Genomic DNA, 26668 nt, shown 5'->3' with positions numbered 1-26668 from the left:
GAAATTCTACTTTGTGCCTTAAATAGGCAGTAAAAATAGTTTCCCTCTTAGAGATGAAAAAAAAAGCTATATTATATCTTGAAATTATTTGATATTTATTTATCAGCGTTACACTAGAATTAAAAATAACGCGAAAACAAAAAATCCAATCTTTTTTTTAGCACCAAGCACAGAATTATCACCTAATTAATTTTACGCTTACGAAGATATGTATAAATGAATTTTTCGATATTTTTAGCTTCCTCTGAATCATAGGCTGCGGCAACAGCATTAATGTCACTGCATATAATTACGCCAATTAAACGAGCCATTGCATCTATGCGTACCGATAGACGCATCGCTCGCACAAACATCATATATACTATTGCGCGATATTTCATTCGCGAGATAACGATGTAACTGTCACCATCGCGACGCTATCGATTTCCTCGTTATTATTGATTCACCGTGGATTCTGGATCGGCGACGCGACGTCGGTGCATCTGTCGGTGCACCAGGACGGCGGAGAGGACAAATAAATGTGCATCGCGTCTCTCTTCAGCATCGCCTTTTCCAGGCAGAGCCGCGGCCAGAGGAATGCGCGCACGTACATACATACAACGACGCACTTCCGTTGATAAAAATATACATGCGGCATAATGCGTCTCGGTACGCGCGTCGACATTTCGCCTCGTTATACGAGCACAGAAAGAGAACAGGACACCGCGAAAGGCGAGGCGAGTCCGTCTTTGTTGAGTGTTAAAAAAAAGAAAAAAAAGAAAAAAAATTGTGCCGCGCACAGCACGATGTTCCATGTATATACATGAAATTCCGCATAAATATGCGCATACGCGAAAGATAATGCGTATAAAAAAGGGAATTAAAATCGAGCGAGCGAATATTGTTGAGAAAATTCGAAATTTTATATACCTTAAATTTCGGGAAATTTCGGGAAGTTCACATTTTCCTACATCGACTAACGATAAAAAAAAAGAAATTAATTATATAAAAATAAAAAAAATATATATTTATATCCCTCCGTTAGCAATCTGAGTCTTTTAGGCACAGACAAATTTCTATTCTTTCCAAATTGCTGTTCAAATTCAAATTTCGCTTGGTATAAAAAATTGGATTTAATATTTGGTTTTAAAATCTATTGTAATAGAGATATTAACAAATAATTCAGAATTTTTTTAGATTTTTTGAAAGTCTAGAATATAAAAATAGTATGGGGTAAACTTAAAAGACCCAGTTTGCTGGGTCTTTTAAGTTCCAAATTGCTGTTCACATTCAAATTTTGCTTCATATAAAAAATTGGATTTAATATTTGGTTTTAAAATCTTTTGGATATTGTAATAGAGATATTAACAAATAATTCAGAATTTTTTTAGATTTTTTGAAAGTCTAGAATATAAAAATAGTATGGGGTAAACTTAAAAGACCCAGTTTGCTGGGTCTTTTAAGTTCCAAATTGCTGTTTAGATTCAAATTTTGCTTCGTATAAAAAATTGGATTTAATATTTGGTTTTAAAATCTTTTGGATATTGTAATAGAGATATTAACAAATAATCCAGAATTTTTTTGAATTTTTTAAAAGTCTAAAACAAAAATAGTGTGGGGTGAACTAAAAGACCCAGCAAACTGGGTCTTTTAAGTTCCAAATTGCTGTTCAAATTCAAATTTTGCTTCGTATAAAAAATAGGATTTAATATTTGGTTTTAAAATCTATTGGATATTGTAATAGAGATATTAACAAATTATGCGGTGAACTTAAATGATCCAGCAAACTGTTTTTTAAGTTCACCCCATATTATTTTTGTTCTAGACTTTAAAAAAAAATTTGTTGGATACAGATATATATAATACATATTTCTTTTTTGCTACTTTTACAACTGAGACTTATATTTGCGATCAAAGCGATTAAAGGCTATTTATTTAACGTAGACGCCGTTCGATCATTTCGATATATAATGTGGGAGACATTTGTTCATGATTCTATTAACAGAACGCAGCGGACCGTGTGCGTGGCGGCAATATAAATGAAGTATAATTTCACAGAGAGAGAGAGAAAGAGAGAGATACGAGACGGCATATGCTGTGTAACGCCTCTCTGTACGACGTTGATTTCGCTGCGTCGCTCTCTCCAGACAGAAAAGACGAAGCGTATATGCGCATACACAGCACAATTATATACCGGCGATAATTTGCTGGCCGCATGTGCGCCGCTTAGACGCGTGACATTAAGCGTAATGCGAGTACATCCGCAGGCACTAACGAAAAATGAGAATCCCCGAGTTGCCGAGCGCGAATTAATGGATATTCTTCCCACGAACGAACATTGCATTCATCTAAAATCGAATGCAATCCCCGGAAAATAAGTAATATCTGTCTTTCGAGACGAGATCGGAACAGGAAATGATAAATGTCATTTTTTTCAATCTAAATATAGCATAAGAATTCAAAATCTATTTTATAAAAAAAAATCAGTAATAGAATTGAAATTTCATTTAAATCATTTAAAATTGAATGCAATCTCCTGAAAATAAATATCTATCTTCCGAGACGAGATCGAAACAGGAAACATGATAAATGTCATTTTTTTCAATCAAAATATAGCATAAGAATTCAAAATCTATTTTATAAAAAAAAATCAAGAATTGAAATTTCATTTAAATCATTTAAAATTGAATGCAATCTCCTGAAAATATAAGTATCATCTTCCGAGACGAGATCGAAACAGGAAACATGATAAATGTAATTTTTTTAAATCAAAATATATAGCATAAGAATTCAAAGTCTATTTTGTAATAAAAAATCAATAATAGAATTAAAATTTCATTTAAATCATTTAAAATTGAATGCAATCTCCTGAAAATAAATATCTATCTTCCGAGACGAGATCGAAACAGGAAACATGATAAATGTCATTTTTTTCAATCAAAATATATAGCAAAATATATAAGAATTCGAAGTCTATTTCATAGAAAAAGAAAATAATAGAAAGTTAAATTTCTTATCGAGTACTTCAAATCCTAATCGACAAGTTTAAATAAATGTACGAGTCTATTTTATCTGCAGCGAAGGAAACATTATCATTATTGCGCTATAACGGGTTTTGAACAAGATAAAGTACTGCTGAATTAAATATAAAAATCTGACACGTGTCTTGTAAAGTGATTATTTAGAGAAAAGCTCTCACATTCGCACATTTAACACTTATAAGTGTGATCTCTCTCTTTAGCGCATTAACATTGAATCAAGTGACAAATCAAACTCCAGGAATCAAGACGTGCGCGTTAAACGCGAGGATTTAAATATCCCAATATCAAAGATTTAAAGTTTGGTTCCTGATGATAAATCGAGTATCGAGCATGGAGGAATGGAAAAATAGCCAGGCTTTTAACGGGACTTACATTTGGTAGTTCTTTTATCGACCTTGCCGACGCTTCGTACTGCTATTTAGAATTGATACGATACGAGTCACATGATATATTTAGATATGCCGCATTCGAAGCAGACGGGATATTTTAAAAGACGAAGAGAGGATGGAGAGGATCGAGAGCGAGTGAGCAAAATGTATTAAGTACAATAGCGTCAGGAATAAATTTGATTATTAATCTTGTTATTCAGTGCATCGTTTGCGTACGGATGTGCAATAGAAAACACATATTATATATATATATATAAAATATATTAATATATATAATATATACATTACATATATACAAGATATATATATATTTTGTATATATAAATATATATAATATATGACAATATGGTATGGAAAGAATTTAAAAAATATGTTTGATTAATTTTACCATACTTTTAGTAAATTTTACTATACTTTTAGTAAAATTAATCAAACATATTCTATATTTTATTGTGATAGATATTATTATTTTTTATCGTGATAAATATTAACCAGAGAAATTCTCATAAAATTCTTTCCATACCATATATTGTCCCACGATTACCATGATTTTCAGGGTAAATTCTAAGAGAAAATACTCTCTGTGTATAATATATTTTAAAAATTGTTATCTACATCTATTCAAACAAGTGCCCGGTACTCCGAGTGCCTTTATATGTGTCGATGGATTTATATACTAATGTCGCAAAAAAAAAAAAAAAAAAGAAAAAGTTACATTCGACTTTTACATAACGTCGTCAGTCCGAGCTATTTAAACCCGCTTCCGCGTATACACGCAACAATAAATAATCACGATTTCTGTCCACCCATGTTATTAGCCAATCTCATTAATCTCCGCCGCGCGTTGTACCGTGCCAAATACTTAATGCACCGGAGACATTAACGTAAGACATTACGGTTCGAGACCATAGATAGGTTCATGTCCGAGAGCGAGAGAAAGAGAGAACATCCAATACCTTCCCAAAGCCTTCCCATCTCCCCATCTCTCGAGGTCGAGATAATTGATAGTTAGCTCTTCGCGTACTGTTATGTTGTATTATCAGGTCCGGCTGATCTTCGCGCATTTAAAATTCACGACACAGCGGTGGGGCGATGTCCATTTCGGCAGCGACGCCTTCGATCCGACGACGGATAAATCACCGTAATAGTCTATGGTCGGTGCCTCGCGGGCAGCGGAATCTAGATGCCCGCATGCACGAGCAATGACGGACACACACGCATATAATACACGCGCGCGTTTCCATCTCGCGCCGGTTGGAAATTACCGATCCGATATGCAAATAGCCGCTGATGTGACCACTAATGCGCGGTTAACGGTAACGTTATTAACGGATCGTTGTACGATGTCCGTGCGAGAATGTGCGTGCACGCACGTTCGTAGGAGCGGAGAATAGAATATAGAATATATAATATATATATATACATCATTGATGTTCGCGAAAAAAAAAAAGAAAAAAATCGCAGAGGACCCATGGGAATTGATCGGTAGAAGAGGGAGATCTAGTAAGGAGAGAGGCAGACGTGCGTATAATTAAAAGTTCGACGCCGGCAAAATAGCGGTAGCAACGGGTATCAATTAATAAATTGATGATAATGAGCAATTAAACGATGCCATGAAGCGATTTATTGTTCGCATGCGACGCAACCAACTGAATAATGCTGGAATGTATATGTAGTCATTGCACAAAACGCTAATGTGCATATATATATATATATATATATATATCCGCGATTGGCGAAACGCGAGTGTCTGAAATGACGGAACGTATTTACGGAAATAGGATGATTCGAAACAGGAAAATGTTTATCGGCAGAGGTTGAGATAAGAGAGGAGAAACTCGTGGATGTGTGTGAATGAATTTAGGAGCGTTATAGCGAAATACTGCTGATACAGATGACGATATTGGATGCCCGAAAGGCCATATGACACTAATCTCGTCTCGGCGATGTCTGTTTTAGCATCGGAAATAAGAAGTGTATTTTTTTTTTTTTTTTCTTTTCTTGAGAAATGAACGTATTTACTTCAACTTTGAACTCGATATATAAATAAGAGAGATTAATCTTATATTAATAAATCCCTATTTTTAGCCCGACCTTATACCGAGTGATTATTGAAATCGAGTAAAATTATATATGCGAGAGACGCGCTTATTACGTCGATAATTATGAAATATATATCGCAAGTGCGACTTCAAGTATTTTTATCTCCATCCAGCTGGTAAGAAGCAACGGAAGCCTGTATTCGATTTAAATATCGATAATGAAAATTGCATATTTTGCTGGAAAATTCTGCGAAACTTCTACGCCGTACATGATTCAGCCTGCACGATCATGATTGAAGAAGCTAGTTAATTAACAAGTAACGCAACTTTTAGTCGCTGTGCGACGATCAACAAGAGCGTTTCCGAGAAACAAACGCGTTTGAGGAGATTGACGAAAGTCGCGAATAGGTCGCGTATGATTCAGATGAAATCCCTGAAATAAAGTGCGTCGCGCAAAGACTCGCGCAAAAGCGCATTCTTGCGGAATGACACCGCAAATGTCTTGGGAAAAAAAATTGCGGACAGACGAATCGAAGGAGAAACAGAGTTCGTCAGCTCCCGAATGATTCAGGTAAAACGTTTCCGAAAATTCAGAGTGCTTTCAGACCCAGGCGAGCGCGAAAGGAAGAAGCGCGCGTGATTTAGCGAAATCCGTGAATCAGCTGGAATGGAACATCCTTGCGAAAACAAAAGATCGCCAGTCTACCATTTCGGTAGAATCTCGTGTCCGCGTTTCGAGTTAAAGAAACCCGTATGTCATTTACCCGAATAAGTGTATAAAAAAATAACAATATAATTTTATAATATAAAATTACGAATCTCAATTTTAAATATTGGATAACATACTAGGGTTGCCCCAAATTTGTTTTTCTTAGAAAGTATTTATTTAATAGGTTTGAAATTTACTTATATCATACATGGATGTTTTCTTTATATATATTATTTTTTTTATATCATTTTTATATTGTTTTTATATTTTTATACACAGTTGGAAAATGTGTGTTTTCTTGTTAAAAACGGTCCCCGTTAAAATTTTTGTGTTAAATATTTAACACATTCATGTGTTAATTTAACATATTGCTGTTATGTTAATTGGACTCAAATGTTAAATTATTAAAACAACTAAAAAAAGTGTAAAAATAACACAATGTATATCTATTTTTAATTTTACACAATAAATATGTTTCGTATTATTAGTGACAAGATTTATCTGTTAAAATTTACAGAAAAAAAATGTTAATTTTACTTTATAATATAAGTGGGGGTGATAAAATGTAAAATTAACAATTTTTTTAGTTAATTTTTACATTAAAACTATGTTAATTTTACACAAAATTTATTTTAAGTTTATTTGAAGTTTGCATTTATTTTATGTTAAAATATTAACACAATATTCGTGTCACCATTTAACACATCCGTATTATGTTAAATTAACACAAAAATTTCTGTGGACCGTTTGGGACAGGTGATATTTGTTAAATTTAACACAAATTTTTCAACTGTGTATTATTTTTTACACATCATCCTCAACTTGTTCTGACCACTTAAAGACGCGCGGGACAAGATTTGAAGATGAGGGCGTGATTTAAGCAGTATGAGACCATGACAAATTGATGGAAGATTATGTGTAAAAAATAATATAAAAAATAATAAAAATATATGCAAAGGAAACATTCATGTACATTGTGAATAAATTCCAAACCTCTTGGATAAATTTTTGAGAGAAAATGTACGGCATTACTTCCTGAGGAAGGATAAAAATTTCCCGTCACAAATTCGAGATTCTTTTTAAATACCTCGACGCCTCGTGCTCTTAAGCTCGATCTTATATAGCCAGCTTCAATTCCGCCCGAGTGTCATCGCGGACGAGCGGTCAAATTCTTGAATTACATCGTAACATATATAGCAACGCTCAACTTGGGAAGGGGTAAACGGGGGGTTGGCTCCCCGTTCTTTGGATCCCCGGCAACCTCACGCTTTGTACGTTTTTTTTCTTCTCGTCTCTTCCGCCACCTCTCTCGCTCTCTCGCTCCCGGTGGCACTTGACGAAGGAGCGAAGAGCGCGATGAGAGCGGGAGTAGAAGACACGCGGAGAAATTTATTACGGCGCGCGGTAGCCGGATCTTATTTTAAGATCCGCCGGGCGCGCACGAGCTCTTTCCATGGTGTGTCTGGGTCGTGTATGCATGTATGTATTATATGTACGCGCTCGAAGTACTTATGGCGACGATCCGGCGTTATGGTCGACAGATGTACTACGTCCGCCTAAATTCGATATGCCGGGCCGCCCTCGAAAACGAGACCGAGATAATTATGCTCGGGCGAGTAAGACACTATTAGGTTGGCCAAAAAGTCATTGCGTTTCTTTCCATGTAAATGAGAGGCCAACTTTTCATGGGAAACAGAAACTTTATTAAATAATATATTGACCACTTTGTTCGATTATATTATCTTTTGCCATCTTTCAGGCAAACTTCATGATTGGATTCGATCAATGCCTTAATTTTAGTAAACCAATTCTGACACTGCCGTAGTTTTAAGACATCTTCACCATACACATCGTATAACTTTTTATAAGCTTGCAGTATTTTCGGAAGTAATGCAACAAAGTATGACGAAAATGTTTTTTTTAATTTTCCATTTTCTTTCTCTAAAACAAGCTTGAACTGCCAGTTGTCAAGTTACATAATGAATTCGCGGTTTAGAATAAAGTTAGTTACATTTCAAGACATGTATCTCCATCATTATTAGAAAAAAACGCAATTACTTTTTGGCCAACCTAATACTTTTATGCGTACATGAATATGTAAATATTATAATGTACGTATCGTGTGAAGCTGGGAGAAAAATGTTGGGTATTAAGAATGAAAATATTCCGTAAGAGAGTATTTTTTAACGCAAAGCGATGCAAGAGTGCACTCTTCGCGTTCCTGCTCGCTCGTCTGTGCAATATGCGAGAAAGTGAATAAATATTGTATTATAGCCATCTGTGGTGTTTCGACAGCGACTTAATTGCGTATTTTTTTTATGGCTCGAAAAGAAAATCGAATTAATTTATTTACAGCTCCGCGATATTTCCACGTGGCATTTGATGTTCAAGGAAGTTGCCTCGAAATAAAACGTGGGCGATAAATTATTATACAATTTGCGACAGAATTACGATCATAAAACCATCCTCGTTAAATATCGTACGATAATTTGATAGAATATAGCAGTCGTTATTATTATACTAATAATAATGACCTGATTAGTGCATCCTGGATTTTTACTAATTATATGCGCTTAATTAACTTGCAATAACTTAATTCTGAAGCAAAAAGAGATATTTGACGAGACTTTGCATTATTTATCGGAAGCGAAATCATAGATATAAATGTTGCGATGTGCTAAACTCCCCTATATATCTATTCTATTTGCAGTCCAACGGAATACAGTCCGACAACACGTAGATTGGACGTTTATTAAACGTCAGGAAAGTAAACGAAAAATTAATTATCGAATGAACGACATTTCCGCAGAACGGAAACGAACGGAAGAGAGGAAGAATAAAATCTGAGCTATATTTGCAAGCTGAACTTTTAATCATCGAAACATCGTTTCCTCCACCTTCTTCTTGTATCACTTTTTAGAGCCGCTGCTCCTTCTCTCGATAATTTATCGATTCGTAAAAAAACGCGCGGCTACGAATCATTGAAATTCTCTGTATATATAAAAAAGATACGCATATATCCGTCGCCCAAGACATCGTCACGGAAAACCTGACGAGGAGAAAGAGAGAGAGAGAGTTGTTGTCGTAACCGTTATTGCCCGGTCAAATATAGCTCCAGCGGGTCCGATACCTAACGCCCAACAACGAATCTTGAAACATTTATCCAGTGCGTTCGAAATAGTCTTGGTTCGTCGCGTATTATTCTTGGATATTCAAGTCGAAAGCTGGACGATGGATCGCTAACTGCTGAGTGCTGCCTAATCAAAGCTCCATTCTTCCGTCCCCTGGCACGTCATACCGCTGTTTACGATTACTTGCGTCATACCAGGTGCACCCACGCACTTATGTATATGTACTCGATTAGCAACTAGACGCAATTCGCAATCGCACAATATTTTATTGCGCATGATGCGGATTCGCCGATTTTCTCTTAGAAATTCACCCTGATAATCAAGGCAATCGTGGGATAATATGGTATTGAAAGAATTTTATGAGAATTTCTCTGATTAATATTTATCACAATAAAAAATAATAATATCTATCACAATAAAATATAAAATATATGTTTGATTAATTTTATATTATTATTTTTTATTGTGATTAATATTAATCAGAGAAATTCTCATAAAATTCTTTCCATACCATATTGTCCCACGATTACATAATTTTCAGGGTAAATTCTAAGAGAAACTTCTCTCTTTGAGATACGCTCGTACTCTATTCAAGATAGAGAGAGAGAAATTTTATTAGAATGCGCGTGTATCCTTTTTTTACGAAGATTAACCGGAGAATTTTTCGCGTTTGGACATGCGGAATTATTATATTTTGACGATTGTGCCATCTGTCGCCATGACGGATGGGCTGAAAAAAGCCACCGTTTATTCCTTATTAATTTTCGAACGATCGCGCCGGGTAGCACGACAGGTTTTCCCCTTCATTAGCGATGAATTACAGTGTTCATAAGCGCCATATTTAACAGCGGGACGCGATACAGAGAGACACACAGAGCGAGAGAGCAATATATACAGAGTAACATAAGGTAAGGAGGGAGAGGAGAGACGGACAAAAGGAAACTCTCTTCGCATGATGAGTAATGTATGGGATGACGCAGTCGTTTAAGTCTGCATTAACCGCCCTCGCACGCACGTGTAAACGGTCGAAGGATCGTAGGATAGGAGAAAGAGACGGCGATACACTGGAGAGGATAATTAAAGCGAGATATACAGGAGACTAAGAACATTATCTGAGGAAGCGCGATGCTAGAGACCCCGAAGAGACAAAACGAAACGAAACGAGACGAGACTTTCATTACCTTTTATGCCGCAGTTGTTCTCGCCTTGATACTCTCCCTTCACGTGCAGTCTAATCCACCTATATATCTTCTAATTAGATTTATAGTTAGAGTCTTTCACTTGGAGGTGAATATCGTGGCTGAGAATCGTATTGTGTAAATTTGTTCGCAAGTTCCTTCCAAGTACCGATTAACTGGAGCAAACACGCTCTCGAATCTTTAAAATTTGGTTTAAAGAAAAATCCTTTTAAAATAATAAAAATTTAATTGAAAAAATTGAGGAATGTGTATCTAATTATAGACTGGATTATCGAAATATTTAATTTCTTTTGGTAAATTGTAATTAATTATTAGCAAAGTGAAACACTATTTAACACTTTCGTAAATTGATGTTTCCGAAACGATCAAGATTTCGGTGATATTAATGTCGAGCGAATCTCTTTGTGTAGAAAATTCTTATAAAAGAATAAAAATTTAATTGATAAAAATTGAAGAATATGAATCTAATTATAGACTAGATTGTCGAAATATTTAATTTCTTCTGTCAAATTGTAATGTCAGCAAAATCAATGAAAACACTATTTAACACTCTCGTAAATTGATTTTTCCGAAGCGATCGAGATTTCGGTGAAATTAATGAATTGATCCGACGAGCAAAGCTCTTAAAGTAGCAATAAAAATCTTTTTAATAAAATAATAAAAATTTAATTTAAAAAAATTGAGGAATATGTATGTGTATCTAATTATAAGCTGAATTGTCGAAATATTTAATTTCTTCTGTCAAACTTCTGTCAAATTGATAATTAATTATTTAAACAGAGTTTTGTCGAGCGGAAACACCATCTAACTTTCGTAAATTGATGCTGTTTCCGAAACGATCGAGATCTTGGTGATATTAATGTCGATCTGACGAGCAAAGCTTTTCGAATAGACATAAAAATTCTTTTAAAATAATAAAAAATTAATTTAAAAAAATTGAAGAATATATATCTAATTATAAACTAAACTATCAAAATATTTAATTTTCTTCCGTCAAACTTCTGTCAAATTATAATTAATTATCTCAGCAGAGTTTCATTGAACGGAAACACCATCTAACTCTCCTAATTTGATGTTGTTTCCGAAAAGATGGAGATCTCGGTGATATTAATGTCGATCCGGCGAGCAAAGCTCTTCGAGTATAAATAAAAATCCTTTTAAAATAATAAAAATGTAATTAAAAAAATTAAGGAATATGCATCTAATCAATCTATGATTGAATCATCGAAATATTTATAATTTCTTCCATCAAACTACTGTCAAATTGTAATTAATTATTTAAACAGAGTTTTGTCGAGCGGAAACACCATTTAACTCTCGTAAATCAATGCCGCTTCCGAAACGATCGGGATCTCGGTGATATTAATGTCGATCTAGCGGAGCGAAGCTCTTCGAAATAGAAATAGATGCTACACGCCAGGCGTTAAGATTCTTGCTACACAGTCGCGCTCTCTCATCACGCGCAGCCGGAAACAAACGGGGGCTCGTGCACGTCTCATATATTTCCAGTTGTACACGCACGCATATATACACGCGCGTGCGGATTCGTAAGAACGTCCCGAAACGGCGCGCATCGATGGTAAATTTAAATGCGACCGGTCACGGGGGGGAAGGGAAAGAGAGAGACGTACACACGCACGCACACGCGTGTGATATCTCAGTTTGCCCTACGGACGTCTTTAAATATAGAATATGGAGCACCTTGCCCCGACGACGATGAGGATTGTGCAAGCGCGCATGATTTTCTCTGCCCTGCACTCAGCACGCGTTGTTTCTAGTATTTCCCGAAGCGTACACACTCTTCTCTTTGTATATCCTCTCTCTCCCCTCATTTTGCTTTTATCCCCCCTTCATTTATATTTCTTACGATTTATTTCCAGCTACACTTACATCCCCTCCTCCCCCATCGTCATCCACCGACATAGATTCTCTCTTTAAGCTAATGCCTTGTCAACAAAATAACTGACGTTTCGAAATATAGATAACTCTGAAATATATATGTAATTTTTTTAATAATAAAATAATTTAATTATATATTTTATATTTTATTATTTAATTTTATTTCATATTTTATTTATTTTAATTTTATTTCATATTTTATATATGAGAATATCTTATTTTATTTCATATATATATATACAAAATGTATATAAAATATATAAAATATTCATATATAATTTCATATATAAAATATAGATAATTTCATAGGTAAAATATAATAAAATTCAATAATATATAAGATATAAGGTATATAAGAAAAATAATTAAATTATTTTATTATTAAAAAATTTTAATTTTTTATAACGCGCACATTTTTTTATACCCCAAAAGACAAAAATCACTGTTATAAAAACATTGATCTTTATCGTTCCTTTCCGCGCTCGCGTCTACCATTATATCTTCTTTTTTTTTCAACCGCTGCATTTAATGGTTGTACTTTCGTTAATTACGAATCTGAAAAAAACCGTCGGGCTAAGATAACGAACTTTTGTTGTCTTTTTATATCTCCTGCGCACTCTTATTATTATTTTCACGCGCGTGCGTCGCGTGGGATGTCGGGGATGCACGAGAGAAAGAGCCGCAATTAATATAATCGTGCTCATATATACATATGTACACACGCGTTTGGGTCTAACGCGTGAGATGAACGTGATAACGACCCGGGTATTTTTTGCTATCTTAACAGAGGAAGTCGCGTGAAAATGTGGTCAAATTGTACGTAAATAATATGAATGAAAGTTGTAACTTTGCATTTATCACCGAGTCGCGAAAAGAGAAAAGTCACTCGCACGAGGCTTTCTTTCCAAGAATCATCAATGGATATAATGCATTGGAGAAATCATTACGTCTCATATTTTATCGAAAAGTGTGACAATGCCAATTTATATTAATGTTGTAATAAATTCGAAAATTTTGTGCTGCGTAAATTTGTACATGCATATTATTATGAATGAGAATAAATTTTTATTTTTTGTTTTATTAAAAATTACTTGCAATTTTAAAAAATTATTAATATTTCGATATCTTTTTTTTTTTTTTTAAGATAAAATTGATGTCAAGAAAATTGAAAAATTTGTAAATAAAACGTATCAATAATATCGAAAATATTTTGTTCATACAGTCATGTTAAGAATCTGTGACTCTCAATAGAATATATATTTATAAAATATATATTTATTAGATGAAATAATATTTGGATATTTATATCGTGAAAGAATCTATCTAAATAGATAGGAGAGAAAACATAAAAAAGGGAGAATGATTCCATGAGCCCAATTCATTCATTACTTAGTCTTTTGCCGTTTTGACGATGGTTGCATGTTTTTATGTATCTGTTCATGTCTTTGGCGTTTCTGCGTTTCTTGGTGATACACAGAGACAATTTTCTCTCAGAATTTACCCTGAAAATCATGGTAATGGTGGGACAATATGGTAATATGAAAAGAATTTTATGAGAATTTCTTTGATTAATATTTTTTTATCGCAATAAAAAATAATAATATCTATCACAATAAAATATAAAATATGTTTGATTAATTTTACTATACAGTTTAGTAAAAATTCTAACAAGGAAAGGTACCCAACTGTCACTCACGGATTTTAATGAAACTTTGCACACTTGTAAAACTATGCAAAATAATAGACACGTATTTTTTTTTATGTGCGGAGAAGCGATTTTAAGGGCAGACTATACCACAAGTAGTAGGGATAAAACAAAAGAAACAATTAATGAATTAAATTCAATATACTAATTGGTATTGAAGAAACTATTATTGTATGCACTGTTAAATTTAATAAAAATTAATTCCAAATAACTTGTTTAACAAGACACTTCATGTACCTTTAAAAATTGTAGACCAATAATACTACAAATAAGAAAAAATATGATTTTCGCCACAAAGTAATCACAAAGTATGGGCGTTATATTTAATCAGCCATTTTGTATTTTTAAATTATAATGACAGATTCGAATTCTGCGACCCCGCAAACCCCATAATACCTCAGTTTTCAAAAAAATTGTCAAGAATGTATTTATAACGTGAAAATCACCCCATATATACAAGGGGTTGTTTCTGCCCTTAAAATCGCTTCTCCGCACATAAAAAAAAATAGGTGTCTATTATTTTGCATAGTTTTACAAGTGTGCAAAGTTTCATTAAAATCCGCGAGTGACAGTTGGGTACCTTTACTTGTAAGAGAAAATTCTCTCTGTGTAGTAGTGATATGATGATTGGTAATTGAGGTGCCTGTACAGGTGAATTATATTGTTTATTGACAAAGTTGCATGAGATGTGATAATGAGACGTTAAGGCTTTCTAGGACACTTGGATATTAATTCGCCGATCAAACATCTAACAAAGCGGAGCGTAGCTTTTCAGAGGCCGTCACGTTGCTAGACAACTCCGCTTAACATAACTCTGTGTTCCATTAATAATATCCACGGGCGATGACCGTTCGAAGGAAATGAAATATACTTTGTGTCGGGCGCGCAGAAATTAACATGACTTTGCAGCGCAGCGTAAATGTCAGTTGATCTAGTCCACGGTTTTAATCATCTGATTTGCTCCCCGTTACTTTTCGCTTTAATCCCTCAGTTCGCTCGAGTCCACCCGACATAGCTCCGATTTAATTAACAGATTAGAGAGAACGCGTAATTAATGTCACTTGCGATCTCCTGCTACGTAACTGAATTCAAACTTTCTCAATATTGTATATATATCTTTTTCTTTAATAGTGCAAAACAGTTTTTTTTAAATAAAAATTAATATAAAACCCGATGACGCGCGCAAAAGTTATAAAATACGCTACATCGAAATTTACATCTCGTGACGCTCATCTCTCGCGATTATTTATCTCTCTTATTCGCCGATGAATTTATTTCTCGCGAAGATAAATCGGCAGAGCCGGAGTATTCCCATCGAACACTGATCGGTTTCTGTTATTGCGATTTACAGGATGTCGTGTATAACGGGGAGAGCATTTGTTATCGTCATAGAACCCGCGTGTACAATCGTTATTCGTTATTTTGGCAAATATCATTGCGGCTCGATAACCAGGCGCGATTCGTCATCGACTTCTGGCCGATAGTCAAATGAACGAGTTTCGCGTCGAACGATGCATCGACGCGTAAATCATCCGTCGTCGAGATGCACCTTTATCGGAGCTTTCGGACATCGGTTTCGTTATCGTTGCGCACAAATCGCGTCGAATGAAATTGGGAAACATTTGCGGAAGTCGCGAGCTCATCCGACCGTGTTATTTGCCGAGCAAACCGATTAATGCTACGCAATAATTAATACGGAAAATAAAATGAAAATGATATATACAATAAAGAGGCGTCCAGTGTAGCGGTAAATATATCTCTGGAAAAATAGCCCCGGGATAACGCTTATCCGTCTCGTTTTTATTACGATGCAGTAGTAGTTTGTTATTGCGACTTCCAATGAGGAAGATTCATAACGCGCGGTGTTTTTTTTTTTCTTTTCCTTTCTTTTTATGTCGTGAAGAGAAACGTTCCTTCTCTCTTTAGTTTTACTCTTATCGTCGGTCACGATCAGTGTTGTGCTTAGATGATTTTAAAATTAGCTAGATAAAGATGAGATAAAAATATGTAAATTTATCTTAGATAAGATGAAGATGATTTTGTTTTAAATATATCTAGATAAAAGATAAAATTATATGACGATTCATCTAGATAACTTCCAGATAATATTATTTTTAAAATCGCTTATGTAAACAGTTAAAAAATGTAAATAAATAAAAATGTAATGTAAAATAAAAAAAATGGAAATTATAAAAGAGATATAAAAATATATTCATAGTTTTTTATTTATAAGTTTTTATCGTTTACCGCTTAAGTTCTACTATACTGAAAATATTTTCATGTGCTATGAAACTCTAAATCAAATTATCTGAATATTATTTTAGATAATTTAGTAAAGATAACACTTTTTTTTATCTAAGATGCAGATATAGATAATATATTTTTTAATTATCTATATAAAGATAAGATAACGCCAAAATTTCATCTAGATGATCATCTATATAATTTTATTTAGATAACAGCAAACACTGGTCACGATATTACCAAATTTATCACGAACACACGGCCGGAATGCCTCTTTATAGCCGGCTAGAGCGTTGATTACGCCTGCGATCGAGGTCACATCGGCCGTATAAGAGTTACTATACTATACTCCGGCGCTGTTTATACGCTAACAATAAGTAGGCGATCGTCGAAACCAATATGGAATCCTACGTCATCGCGCAAGTGAGCAAACAAAAAGCGGGTAATACAGTGGAGCGTCTGCTATTAATGCCGTAATGGTAACTCTTGTTGCCGTCTTGTTGTAAGAAGGTTGTTAATACAGCCTGGCCTCTCTCTCTCTCTCTCTCTCTCTCTCTCTCTCTCTGTCTTCCCCACCATCCGTCATTACAAACGTGGCCGGTTGGCCTTAATGTAATTGTGTTCGGAGGTTCAAGCGATACAACATAAAATCCTGCGCCATCGCAGACTTGTGTCCACGTAGCCGACGTATGACGTAAGCGTATGCGACTCACAGCCGGCGTGTAAGCTTTATTAACTCGCCTCGAGTACTATGCCGGACACTTAAAATCAATTAGTGGTACGCGTCAATTAGAAAGTCGGTCGCTTCATCCCGAGTCCGAGTCGTTCCTCGGACGACGACCAATCCGCTCCGATGCAAAATAATATAATCGTCGAGGACGACGAGATCCAGCATGCTCAACGCCGTGATTTTATAAGAAACGCTCTATCGCTCTTATTTTTTTTTTTTTTTTTTTTTTTTTTCGTACGAGAAAACCGCGATTTTGTTCTATAACTAAATTAACGATAGCGAAGTCAGATTTGATCATCAGGTCTCTAAAGTCCCATCGTGGGATTTATAAAACGCTGCTTCGAGAAAAAGCAATGAGACTGGGATCGAGAGGAAACAGGTTCTTGAAAAGATAGCGTGAACCTCTCGAAGTGTTTACGACATAGCGACGACATGTCAAAGTGATCGATGGTGTCTCGCGTAGAGATAAAGGGTGGACCTCGAATGCTACATTATTATATGCATATAAAACCGGAAGTCCTTTGTGGACTTTAATACGTAAGAAAATTCTTTTTCATCAATAATCATGTTGAATGGATTATCTGGATTATCTCGAGATCTCGGAATTCAGATATAACTAGAATGCATCGCGATGGATTTTTTAAATATCTGATAAAAAGTTTTCAGAAAATTAAAATATTATTACCGTATATGATGTGAAATCCTTTGATGCAAAAATATAACGCGCGTTATCAAAATATATATATTATAATGCTATTTTTTATCTCGATAATTATATTTAATTGTTTTATTTGTTATTTCCATAATATTATTGTTATTCTTGCTTTTGATGTCATTTGTCAAGGAAAATCTAATAAATAGCATTGCATTAAAAGATAATTATATTGTTTCTTTCATAACCAATATCACGCGTGCTCTGCGGTTTTAAATTATATATAAGTTATATATATATATATAATAAATAATCGCATATATCGAAATTCAATCTTGAAAAGATAATAGCATGCGAGAAAAGTGAGGTTGCAATCGTTCTCGATGATTTTACGTTGATTTGTAACGTTCGAGATTTATGAGGTAAGAACCGGTCTGGTTGCTACGCATTTGTTTGAATCAGTTAGTTAGATAGAATATGTAATTACTACCAGAGTTATTATAATTAGCAATTGCAGTAAAGCGCGAAATAAAACTCTTGCATTACCTCTCCATTCGCTTATGCGCCATTTAAATCTAATTAGAATGGGATCTCGAATTAATTTCTCTCGAAAAATCTGAGAAAAATATGGAACAATCAGAAGCATTAAAAAATCATTTTAATCTATAATTAAAAAACTTATTTTAGTTCTTCACAAAAGATAAAATTACATCATTAAAAGATAAATCATCAATTCATTTTATAATAAATAATGAATAATAAATAAAAATGTAAATAACAATTAATAAATAATAAATTATAAATTGCTTATCTCATCGTTAACTCTTTAAAATTCTTCCTCGTTTGTCGCTTTTGCTATTTCTTCATATTTATAAAATACTCATCCGCAAGAAAATAGTTAATTGCAATTGCGCACGTGCTAATCATTAAAATACATTATGTGACACAATATATATAATTTTAATGTTAATTGCACACATATTTTATTTTTTATTGCAAAGAAAGACGCGTAAATCGCAGTTACATACAAAAACTAACACGCGCGCACAACAGTTTTTTCTTGTTCGGTTTTCAACTTATGAATGATAACAAGATTACCGTATGTAATATGTAGCTATATACAATATATCGACAACGTATAGCTTTAAGAGAGTAACAAAGGATAGATGACAACAAGCCAACCGCTTGTAAATAACAGCTATACGTCGTCAAACATTGTGACGTTTTTATCATATACGGTGATTCTGATATCATTCACACGCGATGAAATTCAAACGAGCACAAGAATCATCCTCTGACAAGTAAACCTCTCATCTTCTCCCTCGCGATTGAAATTGAACTTTAGGAAATAATTTATGCATATCTCAGGTTTATTTAAAATTAGTCAAATCGAAAGAGTTAGTCTGACTAAAGTGCAGTTTTACTACTTTTCCAATTATTCATTATCTAGAAATTAATTTATATATTTGTAGTTTTATTTTATTAATAATTAGACAATAATTATAAATAACACAAATTTATTTTTTAAACCAATTTATAAATAATTTATATTATCATGTTATTTCTCGAAATATACTTAAGTAGTAAAGAGATGCCGATCATCGATCAAACGATCATTCTTTACGAACAATTAATGATTGTCAGACAGTGTAAGTAATTAATGTTTGTGATAATTTAGCCGTGCGATCCTAGTTTTATATAATCATAATTTTCGCATTTTCCCATCTCAATATAAAGTAAAATGAGCATCATGCGATTCATGGGAGTATTCTAGTGATTAGTGCATGCGCGATAGTAATTAATCGTGTTTTCACGCGTGAGTATCATATGAGTAAAGAAGCAATAAAGACTAGACAAGAGAAGAAGAGAAAACTCTGAAGAAAATTATCGGAGCAATAGACGAAATATGAAATAAGCGATTTATAATTTTATTCATTTATTATACTTGTTATTTATATAAAATTAATTGACATGCATGAAGCATGTCTGGAATTTTTAATTCGTAAAAAAAAAATAAAAAACGTGGTTTTAACGCAAAATTATGTATCTCTTGATGTAGAAAGTTAATTATTATTTGAAAAAATAAAACGCATATGATAAACTGCGTTTAAAAAAATATCGTTGTTGAAAAAATAAAAAAAACTTGGTTATTGTTAAATAAAGTTCTTAAACTAGTATATAAAATACGGACAAACGTCACTACTCTATTATTTCCATTGATGATCTGAAATTAGAAGCTAGAACTTGTGTGTTTCCCTATTAATATCATTATTACAATTGTGAAATATAAGTAAAAACCATTTTTTTTTGAGAAATATAATTTTTTAGCTCAATTAAGACTGACATTTTAATTGTTAAATTTGCAAAAACTTGTTGAAAATTTCGCAACGATGCATTATTAAATCACAGAACTGAGGAATGTAATTTAGCGGTCACTGCGAGCGATGTAACTCGATCGTAAAGTAGGAAAGTCGAGTCAGGGTCGCACACATGACACTAAAATGTGTGTAGGAATTCTAGCACGTGGTGGCATAACGAAATCATAGCTAATCGCGAACTACTTGCAGTATAAATAAATAAATACAGACAAGTAAGTATAATTACAGATGATCGTAAAAATCATCTGAAAAAAAATTATACTTACTGTATAAGTAGTTTGCGATTATGAGCTGTCATTTCGTTATTAACACGATTAAACACTGAAAAAAATTTTTTTTTTTTACATGTATCTTAATATTCAGATGACTTTTGCGGTCATCCGTACTTTAGACCATTTCTAAACATTTAGGATAAACATAAGAAGAGCACTAACCTTTAACAAGTCGCGGAAGTATGGGCTGCAGGCCGAAAGAACGACTTTGTGCGCGGTAAAGGTGCAGCTGTCGCAGGCAAGCGTGACGTCGACAAAGTCTTCTTTCTCTCTCAGACACCGGAATGAGCTGAGAATGCTGAGGTGGAAGTCGTTCCACCTAAGCGAGTACTGCTGCTCGCCACCGCTCGACGAGGACGAGGAGGCCGCCATGGCTTCCGTCCCCTTAGGACTCGCAGCTCGCGGTGCTATCGTGTTCACTCCTCACTACACCACCCTCAAACACCCTCGCCTGTCTTTCAATTCACTCTTTTACGCCGTAGCTTTAGTACTAAATGCCTTGACCGTGTGTAGGACGAGTGTCAAATTTGTTTCACAGCTGACTAGCGGCGTTATTATTGCGACGAATAACGTTACGCGATTGTCATGGATATCTTTTATTTTACGCGACTGTTGCGAAACAGGCCAATTTTCCAAATAAAAGCAGATATAAGGGAAATTCTGGTTGCTCTAAGTTGACGTGTTTCATAATATTGGTTTCATCATAAAAATATACTTCGAGAGAAAGAAACGCACTAGAAAATTAGAGAGATTACCCGTTTCCGATACTAAATCCGATTATTATATTTAGCAGACTTGATGGTTTTTAGTAGCTTAGTAGACTCCTGAATCTTGCGAGTTGATGATCATCCGTTATTTTCCCACTATTGTTCTCTGCAACATAATACTTGCCATTAAAAACAACCACTTACTATATGTACACAGAAAGAATATTCTTTTAGAATTTGCCCTGAAAATCATGGTAATCGTGGGACAGTATGAATGAATTTTATGAGAATTTCTTTGATTAATATTTATCACAATAAAAATAATAATATCTATTACAATAAAATATAAAACATGTTTGATTAATTTTACTATGCAGTTTAATAAAATTAATCAAACATGTTTTATATTTTATTGTGATAGATATTATTTTTATTGTGATAAATATTAAGATTAATTATTATTTAATATAAATTAAATATAAATATTAAGATTATCAGAGAAATTTTCATAAAATTCTTTCTATATCATATTGTCCCACGATTACCATGATTTTCAGGATAAATTCTCTTACAATCAATGTATAATACATACAGAAATAAGTAAGAATTTTTTGATCAACAAAGATCACATCATACTTATAATAATGTGTCAGAATGTGATAATAATGTATCGAATCAATGATATATTAATATAATATATAAGAATTAATATAGATAAGAATTATTTTAGTTAATATAAATAAGAATTATTTTAGTTTAGAGATCGAACCAAGTCATTAAGTAGTAATGCTCTTATATTAAGCCGACAACTATTTTATGACAGAAAAATATCCTTTTTCACTCTTTCTGTCCTGTTTTTTAAAAAATTTTTCATATATATTTAAACTTGCGTGAAAATTTATATTTATATTTAATTAATTATTATCAAGTTTGCTGCATGCACTCTTGGATGTGACATTTGTGACTTTTCATCGTTGTTTTTCCAAATTGTGTAAGCTTTAATATAGAGAAAATACGTTCAAAATGGCATTAAACAGACTAGTTTATTATAATTTACGCGTTACGTATGTATAATATTATTAATAATTCATGCATATAGGTTGGTGAAACTTTTATGCAGTTACTCGGAAATCGAAGATTACATTTTTAATAACCACCGACTGGCCAATCGCTCATGAAAATTCAAATATGTAATTCGTAACGGACACATTATGCATTACATTTTTAATGCCGGACTCATCGGAGACGATTAAAATTTAAATTTTAATGCACCGTGTTCGTAATGAACAAATTAAGTATTATTTTGCCAATGTAAAATTCGCGGCTAATGGAATTGTGCAATCGACCTTAGCGCGCGTGCACAATCGTCCGGCATAAAATATTTTTATGTTTATTTCGTTAACCTTTTGTTAACACCATCTAAAGTTGTTTGTGCTAAAATTATAAAAGCCATGAAAATTTCAATAAAAATAATAATAACTCATTTAATATTGCCACGCTCATTGCAGCGTAAATTTTGCGGCAATTAAAAACGCTACATTAATTTAATATATTCAAAGACATGATTTCCATGATTTATTACAAAAGAGACATGCATTTTAGTTTATTAATTAGTTTAAGAAAAATTTGCTGGCATTTATTTTACTAAAATTTTATTTTAAAAAAATGTTCAATAATCTAATCCATAATTATATTTATATAACAATACATCTTCAAATTTGCAACAGTGTAAATAAGAAAATTAATGTAACATATATTTTGAGACGAGGAAAAATGAAGTATTATTTATTATAGTAATGCAGAAACAAAATAATAAAAAAGTAATAATATAATATAATAAAAAAATAATAAAAATAATAAGATAATAATAAAAATAATAATAAAATAATAAAAAGAGAGATTAAATTAACCAATGATTAGAAAATTAGTTGAATATATTTAATTCTTTCGTTATTACCGCCTACTACAATCATTTGCAAAACCATATATGGGTACTATAAATTTCAATTTATTTTTTATATTTAAAAAGTTATACCTTACAAAATAAATTATAATTATGATATGCTTAAAAAATATACTGTAGTTAAATGCAAAATGCTGCTTATTAGTATGCGTACAGTATTATATAGCGTTGCTTTTTGACCAGACCCACTATAGAAAGGATATAAAAATATAATATAACATAAAAAAAAGTAGTATATTATAAAAAATAATATATAAAAAAATAATAAGAAAATAATACATATATTACAAAAAAATAAAAAATAATAATTATAAAAATAAACAATATATAATAAAAAATAATAATAAAATAAAAATACCAATAACAATAATAATAATAAATAAATAATTATTTTATTTATATAAACACTGGTGAAAATTAATTTGTGTGTATGGTTTTTTAAATAAACAATTTATCGCGCTCCAATTTACCGCGCTGTGTTCTGTATTGCCATTTTTATTTTATATTACTGATTGTATTTAAAAGCCTATTAATTTATACTAGTTATTTATTTAATTATTTTAAATATTTAATTATGTTAAATATTTTATTTAATTATATTAAATTATATTATATCAATATTATAATAATATTATATTACAATTAAATAACTATATTATATTAAATATAACTATATATATAAAATCTTAAATATACTACTATTATATTACATTAATATTATATAAAAAAATAAATAATAATATGTCTTACAGATTTTCGGCTTAACTCGTTTCTCTCGGGCTTCTTTTTTTCTCTAGTCCTGGACCTGGAAATTTGATACTTTTTAGAACTATCTGTATTATGACAGTTCGTTTAATTTATAAGCCGTTAATAACAGGTAGTAATAAAATTAATTATGTATTAGTTGTTATAAATTCGCGTGCGTACACTACGAATTGCTCTTTTTTCTTATTTGCTTGTCAATGCGACACGAGAGTGAGAGTACGAGAGTACGAGGGTGAGAGATCATAGAATCTCATTATAAAGCAATACTCTTATTTAACAATAAGAATTATAAAGGCTCTCGATATTAAATATTTTGAATAAAAGCTGTCTAGAAGAGCCTAAGTGCGGATGTTTGTGCGTCAGAACGAAAATTAATTTTCCATTGGAACTGGATATTCTGTGCACAAGGCACAAATTTTGCTTGGTGCGATACCAAGATTTTATTTAGAATAAATCTCAATTCAAGATTTTTAATTTCAATGATCCATTCTGATCTCCCTAAAGAGATGTAGGCGAGAAAAATATCGGGGCGAAATCACTGAATCGCGAATCGAACCCGAGTCTTTCGCTTGCTTACAAAATTTAAATTTACTCTTGTCCACCATAAAATTCATTTATTCTACATATACATATTGTTAATTGATGGGCTGCATGAAAACATTTATATTTCTTTGAATATAAATTTTTCTTTTTATTTTATTTCTAATATTACTCCTTAATTGCGTGTAAATATGATTTAATTTGCTTTTTGTATATATTATTCAATACTTAGAAAGCTTACTCTAGAAAATACTTCTTCCTTCTCTCTTTCTCTCTTGATATCTAATTCTTCCTCGGAGATGTTGGGGTATATTCCTTTCTCACGCATACCGAACTACTTGCACCCTCTGTTCCTCAGCGTCTGATTCTATAGTCAGATACAATATCATGTTGCAATAAAGCACCAGGTCTCCTTCCGAGTCGCGGTGAATGTATTATTTCGACATCTAGTGTTTACAAACCGTAAAATATTTCTTCGCCTTTTTTTTGTGTTACTAACAATAGAAGCACTTTCGTTCTATTCTTCGTTCTATCTTTTCTCCCCTCTTTCTCTTCTTTTTGTTTATTTTTTTCCGTCTTCGCACTCCTCTTGCTGTGTTCGCTTTCCTCTTTTCTGTAATCAGCAATCAATTAAATATAAATTAGACGATTTAAAATTTTAATTTGACGTTGAGAGATATAAGATGAAAATTATATATCAACGATTCTCGAATAATTTAATTTTGAATTTGTATATTTGTATATTTGAGCATTTATTAACAAAAAATAGTAGTTTGATTTATGTTCGACAGACTGATTGAGAATCACTGATCTTTCTCATTAATTATTGATAATGAAACGAATAAAGGATTCGATACTAGTTAAATTGGACTTTCTTTCTTGGTTTATTTATTATTGCATACAAATATTATTGCATACAAATGAAGAAAAGAAGGAATAAAAAGGTAATATCTCTTTATATCAGTAATTCTCTGGATTCTTTCTTGCTTGGATTATTAATACAGTTCCACTCAAAAAAATCAGAAGAAATAATGGCGATCGAAGGAAAAGCTCGGGCATTCATAAATATCCAAGACATTTTATTTGATTGTGCAAAATTATTAATTTATAATCAAAATATTTAATCAAGTTTTTGACCAACAAATACTTCAGTCTCGATCCAAATTATGATCGAGTCGACAAAGTTTGTAGTGTCGCAAAGAATTCGAAAAGTTTAGTCAATGAGACGCTCGTTTCTTAATCATATAAATGATTAGACTTTTCCATATCAACCTGTCTGTGACAAAAATGCCTCGCAACGGAATTCCCTGAACATTATCCGGTTTACGATCGTTTTATTCGCACGTTGCGCCTTCGGGTGTCCGAAATGTGTCTGACGGACACCCAATTTTGCACCGCTTTTACTGGCCTCGCGACATTTAATGCGCGGCTCGATGCACACTTGTTATGCATTTCTCTCGGTAATATATGGCCTATATAATGGGTCAAGTGAGGAACGTAGGAGACTCGTAGTCTCATTAAATTCGAACGATTCGAAAAGATTGCCGTCGGAATAATTTTGCAGGAATCATTTAATGTCGGATGCAGGGCGACCGGTGCATTCCTTGCATTTATCAAATATATTATGCATCGGATTATAGTGAAAATTATTACACTTTTATTATTTTGTTTTCTCTTTTTTATATGATTTGACATATTTGCACGGTTAAAAATGACTTGGGTGAATACATATATATTTATATAATAATATAAAACATTTCGCAAATTTTTATCCCTACGCTATATGTATATACATATATTATTAATTTTTTGCATATAGAATTTTAAACGATATTCTGGCCAAGAATGATTAATATATATTAATTTCAAGAATTAAGGGAAAAGAGCAATTTCTAACAATGTATACAATGTATACAAGGTATGCATGCATTATCATCGACAATTGTGCGACGAAATGCAAAGCTTCACTTGCATCATACGTAGAGGAATCACTGATGGAATTTTTTGTTTACAAACAGCTCTAATCATAAATCATTTATACTTTACGATCGGTAGTGAACGTTTCTTTCGTACATCGGTTACCAAGATGTAAGTGCGATGTCCATCACACCGCTCTCTCGATCCTATCCACGTTCCTTCGCGCATTCGATTATCGCGCACATCATCAATTGAAGACATGGATTTATATCCGACTTCCGCTCCTTACAACGCATACGTCTACACACATATGTATGTGTTACATGTTCAATCTGTTAATTTTTTTAAATTTTCTTGAAAATATTTATCAAGCGGATAAAATTTTCCGCGATAATTTATCGAGCGG

The 26668-nt window shown here is 32.8% G+C and overlaps 1 protein-coding gene across 7 annotated transcripts in view; it reads right to left on the bottom strand.

Annotated features, from left to right (window-relative positions):
• The window catches only part of LOC145939696 (protein abrupt), a 118772-nt gene that overhangs the window by 66979 nt on the left and 25125 nt on the right, over positions 1-26668 (bottom strand). For all 7 annotated transcript variants that reach the window (XM_083044206.1, XM_083044208.1, XM_083044210.1 and 4 more), the window contains exons 2-5: positions 24807-24958; positions 24587-24712; positions 23791-23845; positions 20533-21243 (exon numbers count right to left, since the gene is read on the bottom strand). In XM_083044206.1, coding sequence (XP_082900332.1) covers positions 20533-20742 — 210 coding nt within the window. In that variant the 5' untranslated portion in view covers positions 20743-21243; positions 23791-23845; positions 24587-24712; positions 24807-24958. The remainder of the gene's footprint in view (positions 1-20532; positions 21244-23790; positions 23846-24586; positions 24713-24806; positions 24959-26668) is intronic.

Source organism: Prenolepis imparis, unplaced genomic scaffold (assembly GCF_030444845.1).
Source record: "Prenolepis imparis isolate NDT839.2.m4 unplaced genomic scaffold, iyPreImpa1.0 SCAF_8, whole genome shotgun sequence".
Classification (NCBI taxonomy): domain Eukaryota; kingdom Metazoa; phylum Arthropoda; class Insecta; order Hymenoptera; family Formicidae; genus Prenolepis; species Prenolepis imparis.
Note: the sequence above shows the minus strand (reverse complement) of the source record. Positions and strands in the feature narration are given on the sequence as shown.